Source organism: Ustilaginoidea virens, chromosome 4 (assembly GCF_000687475.1).
Source record: "Ustilaginoidea virens chromosome 4, complete sequence".
Taxonomy (NCBI): domain Eukaryota; kingdom Fungi; phylum Ascomycota; class Sordariomycetes; order Hypocreales; family Clavicipitaceae; genus Ustilaginoidea; species Ustilaginoidea virens.
Genome location: NC_057319.1, coordinates 3695712 through 3708510, shown reverse-complemented (window position 1 = coordinate 3708510; position 12799 = coordinate 3695712). Strand labels below are relative to the sequence as shown.

Sequence of the window (12799 nt, the reverse complement as noted above, 5' to 3'; positions counted from 1 at the left end):
GGGTGGACGATGGTTGTGACTTGGTGCCTTGCGAAAACGCCAGCCTTGCGCTGGGGATCAAGCAAATGCCACTGGAGGCCAGGCACAGCCACTGGTCAGGCGCCCCCAAGAGTCCAGTCTGGTGCCCAGTCAGCACCAGACCTGCTGTAATGGCGCGCCTCTTAGGAACTTAGGGGTTGCACGAAGTTGTCATTGTACAGATAGACAAGGTCAATAGCTGGTTGCAGTATGGAGTACTCCGTCTGTAGCATGTCAACGTCGCGTCACCTCCCATCGGGCTGGCCTAGGCCTCAAACCGCGCGCGTCGCATGGCCAACTGCAAAACTTCCGCACTTGGTTCACTCCGTTGCATTGGCTGAAACAACGAGAAGGGCGAGAAAAAAGAAGAAGCCCGAAAAAAAAAAACTTACAACAATAACAACAGAATCACTGCCTGCTCTGCCATTATCCGTTTCGAAATCATCGCCAAAGACGAGGCGCTGCACCGTTCCTAGCTTTTCTACCTGGAGCTCGTCCTCATTGACAGGACCTGTCCACGCGACAGCTTTGTTCCCGTCTACCATTCACCAAGCATCATTATGAACTCTCATACAACGCCGCGCCCTTTTCCAGGCCGTTCAATAGGAACCGGACCCATCCAACAGCACCCTTTTCAACAAAATCACCAGAGCCAGCAGCAACAACAGCCAGCAAGGCAACCCCTAGCTCCGCAGGTGTCCAACAACGAGGACTATGGCTCTATTGCTGACGAGGACCGCGAACACATTGACGAGGTGGTCAGTCTTTTCTTCTCCTCCATTCTTTTCTTCTTTCTTCTTCTTCTTCTTCTTCTTCTTCTCCTCAGCATAAGCCCATAACCCCCACGCCTGATTTGTTCGGAAAACAAACATGAAGCGGCGCATTCCCAACTGCTGACTCTGCCCGTGGACAGTTTGACCTAATGGACATGAAGAAAAAAGGCTGGCTCAATAGCTACGAGTTCAAGCATTCCCTCGCCGCACTCGGCTTCGACTTGGCCAAGCCCGATTACTTCCGGCTGCTTGAATCCTACGGGTCCGTCCCCCCCGAATGGCAAAATCAGCAATCTTGCCCCGTGAATCGATACTACGTATATCTGGACCAGTTCCGGCTATGCGCCGCGAAGCTCATTGCGAGTCGGGACCCGCGCGAAGAGGCCGCCAAGGTGTTCAGCATGTTCGACTACGACCAGGATGGTTTCATATCCGTGGAAGACTTGAGGCACTTGGCGCAGGAGATCAAGGACGAGAGAACCTTGTCGGACGAAGAGATTCAGAGTATGATTGACCACCTCGATCACGACGGGAAAGGGGGGGTGAGCTTGGACGAGTTTATGCAGATGATGGAAGAGGCAGGCTAAAAGCCGCCAGCCACAGCGATGAGGGCCTGTGCACCATTGAGGAGCCCGCGGAAGCAGCTTCCGCGGCGGACGAAGCTGGGTACTGGCCATGCCCAATGCCATCAAGCTTTTCCAAACCGGAAACTTGTGCGCGTCGTTTGAGTACGATGGAAAAATTGAAAAGCATGCCCGCCGTAATAACTGGCATCAAACATCAGGAGGCGAAAGAAGTTCGGTTATCATGGGCGAGACTGAGCACACACCTGCTTGCAGCATCTGAAATCGGAGGAATCGACAGGCTGGACGAGCGATGCAATGGTGATGGAAGATGATAAGCTGTGTTGAACCTCGAGAACGGCTCAACGATAGCCGACAATGGGAACCTTTTGGTATCAGAAGAACCACTTTGGAAAACTTATGCATATCTGGACGTCACGTTCGAATCGAATCTAGCATTTTTTTTGTACTTTTTTTTTTATTATTGTTTGTCAGCCAGAGCGCTCTCTCTCTCTAGATAAAAAAATTACGAAAGGTGCCGGACAAATTTGCAACCACACGTGCATAAAGAGTGACCCAACATTTCCACGAAGTCAACTCGCTTTCACTTTGTTTCGTAAATGAGCTGAAAAAGAATGCTTAGGCCGTCAGTAGGTATCCCCGGTATTTTCTTTTCCGCCGATAATGATACGATGTCCTTGATACCTCCAGACGAAGGACTTGGCTCACGACGAACGAGAACAAAAGGCTGGTTCGTTGCGGTTGACAGGGTCTGAAAACTCCAAAAAAAGAAAAAAAAAAAGAAAAAAAAAAGAAAGAAAGAAAGCAGGCAAAAATGCGCAGCGAAAAGGGGTATTTTTCCGCTTGCAATGTCCTCAAATAGGAGGGCAATGGCGAAATCCAAAGGATACATAGATTTTAGCTAGAATTGGATTAGATCTTGGTTATAACTGTTTGCCTGCTGTGGCCGAGGGCCGAAAGGGTTATTGCTCCCCTGCCCATTGGTAGGCTGGCTGCCGTACGTCACGCTGGGCATGCCTGTGAACTGTTGGCGCATATAAGGGTTTCCAGTCACATCAGCACCAAGCCGCTGAACACCGGAACCGGCGCTGTTGGCAAACTGTCCAGGAGCTGTGTGCTGTGCAGGAATCCGAAGCTCCCCGGTGTTGCCATACGTATCCATACCGTCTCCCGTTGCCAACAGATTATTCAGTCTGCTTTGGTAGTCACTCATTTGTTTCTGGGGAGGATTGACGGACGGCTGCTGCTGCTGCTGCTGCTTCTGGCTGCTGAAGTCGGTAAGAGACTTTTGCTCCGGCAGAGTCCCAAGGCTGGGAATAGTCGGTTTCGTAGAACTGGGACGGTTCTGTGCGAATGGGTTGTTGGAGCCGGTTGGTGTTGGCATCAATGACTGCTGCTGAGCTTTGTTAGTTGCCCAAGGATTGTTGTTTCCTGCTTGCGGGGTGAGTTCAGAAGGCTGTTGCTGTTGTTGCTGAGGAATCTGCTGGGGTTGGGCATATGGGTTGTATCCGGTGGCCTGCGGTTGGAAACCCATCATGTTGGCCGTGCCATTTTGCTGCAGCCCATACGAATCCATGCCTAGCCCGGTTGGCTGAACAGCGAAGGATTGGTTGTAGCCGGACTGAAAGGCGGCAGGCTGAGGTTGCTGCTGAAATCCAGTATAGGCGTTATTCATGAAACCTGTGGGTTGGCTCATCATGTGATTCTGGTCGATGGGGTTCGCGAAGAAATCCACCTGATTACCCTGTTGATAGCCCTGGTTGAATCCAGTATACTGAACCTGCTTTGAGCTGGAGGGTTGGGGAGTTTCAACGTCAAAGAGTGAGCTTGCAGCATTGCTCTCCTCCAATTCTCGGCGCCGTCTTTCGTCCTCCTCTTGACTTAGCTTGATAGCTTTTGCAAGATCGTCATCGTTCTCATCATCCGTTCGGTTCTCGCGCCTTTTTCTGTCTTCCTCTTCCTGATACTTGCTAGCCTCCAGGGCCAATCGGTACTCGGCGTCATCCTCGTCGGAAACTTGCACTCGTCTCTCCCGAGCTCGGCGCGGCGAAGGCGGCTCGGCATGATGCGGTGCATATTCCTCCAATCCGGTCACGCGAGACTTCCATGTCCTTCTGTCGCTTCGTTCAGCACGCAGTCTCTCCTCGTCCAGAATAAGAGATGTTAATTCCTTTGCAGCCACCCGCACTTTCCAGAGATTTGTGTCAGCAGCCCGTCCCCCGTGTGTATGATTTGAGCTTGCTTACCATTTTGGCCGACATCTCGGCCCTCTTCATCGATGTACTGAAATTCCCGCAAAGTTTTGATAATGTAAATGCTCTGGCGGGCCCAGGTAACAACAAGCTCTGAGCCTTCATGAAGACAATAGTCAAGGACTTTGAGGGCCTTGAGAACATGCCTCCAGTTTTTCCCCTTGTCATTCAGGCGCTTGTCAATCATGTCCATGATGTCGTAAAACTCGGTCGAACTAGTATGCACAGAAAGGGTAAGCAACACACAGTCAGAATGAGCTTTGGTGCGGATAGTCATACGTGTTGAAGGTCATTTGAGCAATTTCGCTCATTTGCGTTCCAGTTGGGCCCCATGGATCATTGCTCGTGGCTACAGACCTTTGTCAGCTGCAAAAATCTCGAAATAACCATCGACTATTCAACCAATGTGAACAAACCTTCTCTAACCTTGACCTGGGTACTAGAATACCCCTTGGTCACATTTTTAACGCTCCGCATAACCTTGGACATGACGGGCAATGACCGAGTTCAAATTCCTCCGTACTTGATGTTTGAGTGATATCCGGATGCCGGGAGGGGGGGGGTGTTCTTCGCAATATCGCAGCCGCGGGTCGACTTGAAATGGCCTCGAGCTTCAATTCGAATATCCAGCAGATCGGGGACAGAGAAGCACTAAAGAAAATGAAGAGGGCAATACCAGGTTTGGGCTCAGTTGGTTGCGCTAGGCGGTGTCGGCGCGGCAGAGCAGAATGGAGGTTGTAAATGAGCGCTCGTCGCGAAGACGGGTGCGAAACTACGGTCAAATCTAATGAACCGAAAAGCCTTCTGAGGCAAAACCGAACAACAAAAGCCGTAGCTAGGTGGCGTAAAGCGTGAGGTGGGAAGCAGAGAAGGCGGCGACTGAGGGGTCTGACGGTATGGACCGACCCGTCGCGAGAGCACGGGGTTTTTAGGCTATCTCGAAACGTTTCCGGTCGAATAATGACATATAATAGATGGAACAGTCGTATTCGAGGTTCGGATTGGCACTGAAGAAACGGCCAGGATGATTGTCCAGCAAATGCACGGGGTGCGGCCTGTTGCAAACAACCAGACTTGTCGAGGAACGGGGCGGGAAGCTTGGGGAAAGAAGAAAGGTTGCTGCGCCGCCTATTGTATGGGTGAGGTGACGGGTGACCAATAGGTGCTTACCTCACTTCGCTGGTTGCACGTTCTTCTGTTGAGACGATGTGCCCGTACGGAGTACTTTTGGTGACGTAAGGCACGTCGCATACCAACACCGTCACTGCGCTGAATCATAAATCATGTCGAAACCTCACGCTAAGCTGCTTTTGGTTCTTGGCCCTTCGTGAGGCAGGCGAACCCATCCCTGTGAAGGTGCTGCTGAGGTGCAGCTTTTTGTACTGGACCAGGGTTGAAGCCAATAGAGAGCCGTATATTCAAGGGTAGATTGGCAGACGATAAAACAGTATAATTAGCAGAAGTACCCGCAATATCCGGATTCATAAATCGCTACATACATCTCACTTCTCACTTCTAGTAGGGTATATAGGGCGCTATAAGGCAATTCTTATTAATTTAGCTGTAGGTATTAGGTCTTATTATACCCTTGTTAATAGGCTACATTTAGCAGGTATTAAACCTTGTAATACTAGCTACTAGTAAGCTCTATTACAAATGCTATCTGTAATATAAGGATTCTAATGATAAGAGGTTTAGCGGTTAGACCGGTTGCTTGAGAGGTACGGAGTACCTGCTAAGTACCTAGGTATTCAGCGAAAATCATCCACGAATACCTCAAGTCACAGCTGCTAAATTTTCCCAGACCACGACCACGAATAACCCGAAGATAGCAATATTCGTCTGTTCTATCATTTCGAACGCATTGCCACCGCACCTCTCCCACACCATCTGGTCACCCCCGTCTCATTACCCCCCTCAGAGCAAGACAGGATCCTCATAGCTGCTGCCACTTGGCGACCGGGCATTTCGAGGCCACAGCCCTCCACGCTCCAGGTCCTTGATATGCGCATCAATTTGCCCCCCTAGCTTCTGTCGGAGACGGGGAAAAGAGCATGCCATCCTCAACAGTCAAGTCAACAAAACCAATATCGGATACAAAGAGAGAAGGAGAAGCTTCGTTTTTCAGGGCGCTTTGCTCCCTAGCTTCCGTCGGAGACCGGGAAAAGAGATTGCCATCGTTAGTAAACTCAATATCGGATACAAAGAGAGATGGAGAAGCTTCGTTTGCTATGGCGCTTTGCTCCGAGCTGATGCTCGTCTCACGGTTGGGGGACATGGATGAGTGCTCCGAGGTTGGCATAAAGGCTGGGCCAGTTTCCGCAGATCTCGCGTCAGACGTGCTGCCTGTACACTCGGCAGCAACGCTTCCATCATGGTCGTCATCACTTGTGAGATCGATGACAAGACCAAGGTTGACGTCTTCTATGGCTTGGGTCTCACTCTCGTTGTAAGAGACATTGTCGACGGCACCAGCAGCATGCTCGACACCACCCGATTTACTCCGGTCCATCATGCTCAAGCTGTCGTTGCCTTGGGATGGAACTAGGCTTGTAGACCTGGACTGACAACCACGGGTGACACCCGCACCGTGCTGACCCGTGTGATCCTCCGCATCTCCTGAACTGGAATCCTCCTCCGAGCTTGAGTTACTCGCGTTACTAGGATCCCATCCACGCAAGTCTCCGACCTCGCCGGCTCTGTCTTCCCGGTTCCCAGGCTTGGGAAGGCATGTGTACATGACTTGCCAAAGTATGTTGGGCGGGTCATAGTTGGCCAGCAGAGGGGCCAGGTTTCGTACTTGGGATCTCTGGTCATCATCAGCCGTTTTCGGCTGCTTCACCGTTGTTTCCACGTCGAGTTGAAAAGTCGTGTCTCGAATGTGGTACTTTGTTGTGTAGTCCCAGAAGGAAATCTTCTTGATGCCTCTCAAACAGTATACGTAGTCGAGGCCTTGAAGAGTCCTGAGACACCGATACATGCGATAGTTTGGTTGTCGCTGCGTTATCCTCTCCATAAATCCAACGACACCGGAAGGTTCATGCCGGCGCCGCCTGTAGCGTTCCGATGACTCTGGCAAGTAGATTTTGATCGTCTTCAGGCGAATAGCCTCAGGCAGCCACATCAATGGCTGAGTTCGTCGAGAGGTGTACTTGCCACGCTCACTTCTTTTGTGGGTGAGATACTGCGAACCCAACCAGAGAATCTCGATGTGCTGCAAACGCTGCAGTTTTGCCTTGATTCCTCCTGCGAAGCGACCCTATTCGCCGAGGGAAGAAAAGGCAAATCTGTTTTCGCCGTAAAACAAGTGGCTCCCCCAAAAGTGCCACTCCTTGCATACGAGCAATGGTGCCAGCAAGTCATTAGGTTGAGTAGCATTCGTGAGGCTGACTTTCGCATGCCTGGTGTGAAACCGATGCAAAAGCCGTGGCAGGGCGTAGTCTGACTCGTCCTCGGCGGGAGCGCTTTCGAGGCATGGCGGCTGGAAAGGATCGAGCCGGGATAAGGCGTGAATCTTCGAGTCAAAGCACAACGCGTTCTGCAGAATCCGGAATCGGGCTGTGGGAGGCAACCTGCTAAAATAGAAATTCCCTTGGACAGGGACCGACAGCACCATTTCATGCTGCGACTCATGTGGTTCTACAAATCTCAACCCAGGAAGGACCTGCATTGGATGTGGGGCCATATTCTCTTCTCGGCAACATAATTTGTAAATGGCCTCGTAGGTAGACAAACCTTCAGGCAGCTCGCCAAAGCGTTGGGTGAGGTAACATCGCAGAATTTCGGGCCAAGTCTAAGATTCGGTAAATAACGGATAACTTGACGCTGAGAGCGAGCACGCAAGGATCAACCTTTGGATTTGACTTACAATTTCAGTACGTTGTCCACCCCGTCCCCGACGATGATTAAGCTCCTCCTCCAGCGCCGCGACCTCGCTTTGCAATTTTCGAATGTCTTGCTGTTTTTGCTTATTTCGATCAGAAAGCCGCTTAATCAAACAGCATGCCTCTCCCAGCTGATGTTTTCTGAGCTTCGATTTCAAGTGTGCTTTTTTCCAAATAGCCCTGCATCTCACCAGGCAAGCCCCCTCCCAAGTATGCAAGTCTTGGTCGCTGTCGCTGTCGCTGTCGCTGTCGTTATGAATGTGTTCGGAAGCTGAGTTCTGATAGTTCTGGTCAGTACAGCATCCCTAGCCGCGAGTGAGTGCTTCCTACTCACGTCTTCTGGCTCAAGTTCCGGAATTCCAGTGGCTGATGGTGAGGATTCTCCAGATGAATCCAAGATGCCGCCCAGTTGCTCAGTTCCATTCATTCCCACGACACTCTCAACTCCAACTTGTCCGGCCCCATCTTCTAGATCAGAGTGGGCAAGTGGAGGATCTAACTCCATTAGATCGCCACAGCCATCATTACTTTGGGTCTCACTTGCTCCTGTGATGATCCCAGCAATCTGCCCAACTTCGTTTTGACGATTCACGATGGTAGAGCTTTCGTTGCCCGAGTTGGAGGCCACAGTGCCACTTAAAGCTGTATTGAGATCAACAGTCTCGAGAGCATCCTGCATTGGCTCGTCACTGCTTTGGTCGGACATTTGTAAAAATGATGATTGGCGGAGAGCAGGTAATATTTCATTCACCAAATACTGAAGCCGGAAAGCTTAAAACTGGGCTTGGACGAGTTCAAGCCAAGTGAAGTAGCAGTATGATAAGGATGCCAGAAGTAAGTCAAGAGCGCAACGAAGTAAAACAATTCAAGTCACGTAAGAAGAAACCTGCGTAAGATAATGATGGTGGCGGAAGAAAAAAAAAGAAAAGAGATAGAAATGAGAGGAGGAAAAAGTTATTCTCTCCGAGCTAAAGATGTAAGCGGGCAGTAGAGGAGGAGGAGGAAAGGATGCAAGCAAAAGGTGTGATAAAGCTGAGTTATGTGGCCTTAGCAGGTGCTAAGTCTTTAAAAACACTTTAGAGTGGTGGAAAGAGGCCTGTCAAGGCTTTGTAAGATAGAAGTGAGAGGAGAAAAAAGGTATTCTCTCGGAGCTAAAGATGTAAGCAGGCAGTAGAGGAGGAGGAAAGAATGCGAGCGAAAGGTGTGATAAAGTTAGGTCATGTGGCCTTGGCAGGTGCCTAATCTTTGAAAACACTTTGGAGTTATGCAAAGAGGCCTGTTGAGGCTTTTGTGAAAGAAGTTGCCGAATAAGTGAAGCGTATGCGAGGGTTTTGGTGTGGAGGTGTTGTGTCAGTGAAGTCGACTCGACAGTCGCCTTGAGCTACAGAGGATTCCCAGGTGAGGCGTCCCGGAAACACCAGCTCATCAAGACGGAAAGGTCAGAATCCGAAAACGACCGGTGAGTGTGAATTTGATGATCTAATTTCATTCCGGTGCTCATTGTCTATGTGCAACGTAAGACCTGTTCTGCCATGTATTTCTGTATTCAAAAAAAAAAAAAAAAAAAAAAAAAAAAAATGAAGCAGATATAAATAGCTAGAAACCGTGTGTATTTCATCCGTGACTCCAGTTTTAATCATTCATGCCCCTGGAGTAGCTTTATATATCTATGAATGCCATTTGCGGAAGGTGTCCATGACGGTGGTGAAAACGACAAGAAGAATACCGCCTCCTGGACCCAGACGCAACACCTAGACAGAGGAATTTTTTTCAGTTTTGGACGGAATGAATGAAACAGTCGGCAAAAAAAAAAAAAAAAAAAAAAAAAAAAAAAAAAAAAAAAGGAAACCACATACCTTGGGAAGAAAGCCCTTGTACAGAGCGCCAGCGCCCTCCTCGCGGAAAACGGTCAGGACTGATGGCCAAGCCCAGTTGTACTTGGGGATCTGCCCGACAACCTTGGGGGTGTTTTGAATGCGGCTCTTGACGACATCCATCGGGGTGTTCAGAATGGTGCCAACAGTGCCACCGACCGAACCCGAGATGAGGTCATTGGTCATCTGGCCCTGCTTGGTGCTGGCCTTGGGAAGCATCTGTCTAACCTGAAAGATGCATCCAAAGTAACCGGCATTCCAGAGGATGTGACGCCACAGCGTGCTCTCCAATCCCTGGTACATTGTCAAGAGGCCCTCGTTTTTCACAGTCTTGACGACACAGTCAACCATGCCATTGTACTTTCCGGCCGAGGCTTTGTCCTGAAGACGAATCTTGACGAGCTCAAAAGGCACAACGACAAAGGATTCCGTGGCGCCGGCGGTAGCTCCGGTCAGAACAGACAGAGTCTGGTTCATCTGGTTTACGCCAAACATTTTGCGGTACACCTTGCCCCATTCGTCATTGGCGGCAAACTTGGTGGCACGTTTGGGGGCCTCCATGAGAATGGGAGCTGAAATGCCTCGGTAGAGACGAGAGAAGCTGGTGGGGGGGGGGGCACATTGTGAGCAGCCAAGTGGTGGGAAACACCCAAAGCGGTGCCCGGGCGGAACATCTCACCCTTCATTCTTGATAATCTTGCGGAAGCAGTCCAACATGCCATTGTATGACTCGACGCCGGTGCCCTTTCCTGTTTGCAGTTGACTGGTGGAGTTAGCTCCCCGGTCATGCCCGATGCGGTTCGCGTTGCTATCAAGGTAAGGCACCGTATTACACTCGAGTCTTGACAACGTCCAACGGGTACCTAGGGCGTTGCGGGTCAGCAACAAAGGCAAATCACGGAGTCAAACGTTTGGCACTCAAACTCACATCACCAGAATCTGTGCTTGCGTGGGACTTGACGTTAACATCTACCGTGTCGCTGCTTAGAGTCCCACGGAGAGACGGCGTACCTCTGACACGCCAGCAATCGCGCCTGTGACGGGGACGGGTTAGAGTAATGTTGTGGGCGTCGTCCGCGGGATGAGGAGGGGTTGCAGACGGATCAGCACAGACCTGCGGCGAACTGATACACAAAGGGAAGTGGTTTTTCCTGAGACATGGCGGGCGGATGGGGAAGAGCCTGATCGAAATCCGGTTGAGTATGTGCGATATGGGCGCGACGACGGCAGCGACGACGGCAGCGAGAGAGACGGGAGACGGTGCTGCGCGCAAAAAGTCGAAAACCAGAGAGCAAAAAGTCGAGTCAGGCGGGACGACATGCTGCAAATCCACAGACCGGCTACAAGCGAACCGAATTGACTTCCCCGCAAGGCTGCCGTGGCCCCCCCCCCCCCCCACCCCGTCTCAGGCACGCAAGCCCTTGGCTGGGGGCCTGTGCCTGTTGCTGTCAATGGCATGTGGCCCTGCTCAGGACCCAGCCACCTGCACAGCACATCTGCTGGTACATGTTCTTTGCTACGAAGAACCTAGGCCGTCATGTAACTGCAGCCGAACCGTTGGCATCAAGAAATTTCCTCTCATCTCCGCACAAATCCAGTCATTCCAAACTTTTGGATAAACAAGTTCAACACATATCCGTCGGCCTTTCCGTCCCCAGCCCTCTGCACCACAGACCCAACAATACTTCCTCCATGCACGCCAGGCCATCTCTGTTTTAAGCATACTTGTCTCACCTCTCGTTTGGAGGTACTCCGTACTCCGCAAGTAAGACGTCAACTGGTCATGTATGGTAGGTAGCCTGCACAACAATTCGGCGAATAAATCTGCACAAGTGGCCGCGGCAAACGATGATTGGCTGCCTGAATCACAGGCTGAAGATGCAGCACGAAGCACGAACGCCGAGCCGAGTCCACCAATAAAAAGCCAATCGTCAACAGCAGCAGCAAGGGCCCCTGACCTCCTCATTTTATACATTGATGATTTTCTCGTCTGCTGCAAGAGCTACATGCCGCTGCGTTCGGAGTTTGCCAATTCAATCTCTGTCAAGCATCTTGTTCTTCGTAAATATTCCCACCAGCCAGAACCAAAACCGACCATATAGTCTCAACAAGCCCCAAATCGCAAATCAGTCGCACATCTTCTTTCACTAAAAAAAGGCTATCGAGCCACACACTCGTGACCAGTGGTATTAAATCCTGAATAAACAATTACAGGGTGCGGTTCCAAGAGAGTCAGTCTATGTGAAGGGCTGGGAAAGGGTTGCGGAAAAATCCAGGTTTTTTCGAGTCGGTGTTCGATGATATGTATCAAATTGACGCCCTTGTAACTCCGATGCTAATGCGAATCATTTCCCTCCCTCTACATGCTCAAAAAAAAAACACCGTGTTCATAACGCCCGTTGGGTTGCTTCTGACGCTCATCACCGTGCAGTGCAGGTCACGATAATCAAATGGCGGAAAAAAAAAACTGCACCGTTACGGTGCATGTCGTGAGATTCGGCGAGCCTTCCTTTGTCCCGGATGCTTGCTTAAATCATATCCCTCAACAAGCGCGCGCTTAATATCATGATGAGAAGGCCAATAGTGACGACAATGAGCAGTGTGAAGGAGAACCAGCCCATGACCATGGCGCTGGTACCCACGCCGCTCTTGACGGATCCGTTGGCGAAGTCTTGTGCAATCACCGAGGCGGCAACAGAGGCGGTGTGCTGCCAAAGAACAGACACGAGGATAAAGATGGAGGCGATGAAGATGATGGAGATGGCGATTTGAGAGGTGAATCGCGAGGGGAAAGGCTTGACCTCGCGCTCGGATCCCTCAGAGTCTTCCTCTTCATGCCAGCCGGGGAAAGTGGCCAGAAGCAGCAGGCAAATGAAGGCAAAGATGATGGCGACGATGCTGCGATTGCATGAGCCTTGGTCGTTATTCCGGGGGGTGTGTGGCAGAAACTTACATCAGATAGGGGAAAACAATCATTTCCTTAAACTGGCCTGCCAGCCATATCAGGTTAAGCGGATCCTGGTCCACGGCCACTTCCTTTGCCAAAGCCGTCGCGTTGTTGCTGCAGAGCCAGGAACCGCCGTCTGGATTGACGCAGATGCCAAAGTAACCGACTCGAGCTTGGAGACTTGCGCCGCCGGCAATGTTGGCGATGGCGTTGAAGCCGTTATAGTCAACCTGCGCCGTGTCTGGAGTAGGTTGGTATTTTTGATAATACAGCGAGAGAAGGAAAATATCCGGGATCATGGGTGATGAGGATGAGCATCCTGACAACAGCAGCGACAGCAGGATGATGGCTAAAGCTATGAAGATCATCAAGACATGATGATAGCCCAGGAATGGCACATAGCGTTGCCAGCCCAACTGAAATTTAGGCCTGGGTCCTGACGAGCCGCTACTGGTTCCGCTCGCCAT

General features: G+C 50.8%; 5 protein-coding genes across 5 annotated transcripts; 1 reads left to right on the top strand and 4 right to left on the bottom strand.

The window, feature by feature from the left end:
- Window positions 1–578: 578 nt before the first annotated feature.
- On the top strand, window positions 579–1378 carry UV8b_05448 (uncharacterized protein; the record flags this gene model as incomplete). Its single annotated transcript, XM_043142945.1, has 2 exons — window positions 579–776; window positions 932–1378. 2 exons carry the CDS (start codon window positions 579–581, stop codon window positions 1376–1378), a joined length of 645 nt encoding a protein of 214 aa, XP_042998878.1.
- An 898-nt stretch (window positions 1379–2276) lies between these two features.
- On the bottom strand, window positions 2277–4116 carry UV8b_05447 (uncharacterized protein; the record flags this gene model as incomplete). Its single annotated transcript, XM_043142944.1, has 4 exons — window positions 2277–3562; window positions 3622–3842; window positions 3907–3976; window positions 4044–4116. 4 exons carry the CDS (start codon window positions 4114–4116, stop codon window positions 2277–2279), a joined length of 1650 nt encoding a protein of 549 aa, XP_042998877.1.
- A 1522-nt stretch (window positions 4117–5638) lies between these two features.
- Window positions 5639–8190, bottom strand: UV8b_05446 (uncharacterized protein; the record flags this gene model as incomplete). Its single annotated transcript, XM_043142943.1, has 6 exons — window positions 5639–6886; window positions 6968–7185; window positions 7363–7420; window positions 7496–7585; window positions 7703–7789; window positions 7846–8190. 6 exons carry the CDS (start codon window positions 8188–8190, stop codon window positions 5639–5641), a joined length of 2046 nt encoding a protein of 681 aa, XP_042998876.1.
- A 988-nt stretch (window positions 8191–9178) lies between these two features.
- Window positions 9179–10545, bottom strand: UV8b_05445 (uncharacterized protein; the record flags this gene model as incomplete). The annotated part of the gene is made up of 7 exons (XM_043142942.1): window positions 9179–9262; window positions 9368–9986; window positions 10065–10148; window positions 10219–10248; window positions 10314–10324; window positions 10397–10419; window positions 10500–10545. 7 exons carry the CDS (start codon window positions 10543–10545, stop codon window positions 9179–9181), a joined length of 897 nt encoding a protein of 298 aa, XP_042998875.1.
- A 1368-nt stretch (window positions 10546–11913) lies between these two features.
- On the bottom strand, window positions 11914–12799 carry UV8b_05444 (uncharacterized protein; the record flags this gene model as incomplete). The annotated part of the gene is made up of 2 exons (XM_043142941.1): window positions 11914–12283; window positions 12339–12799. 2 exons carry the CDS (start codon window positions 12797–12799, stop codon window positions 11914–11916), a joined length of 831 nt encoding a protein of 276 aa, XP_042998874.1.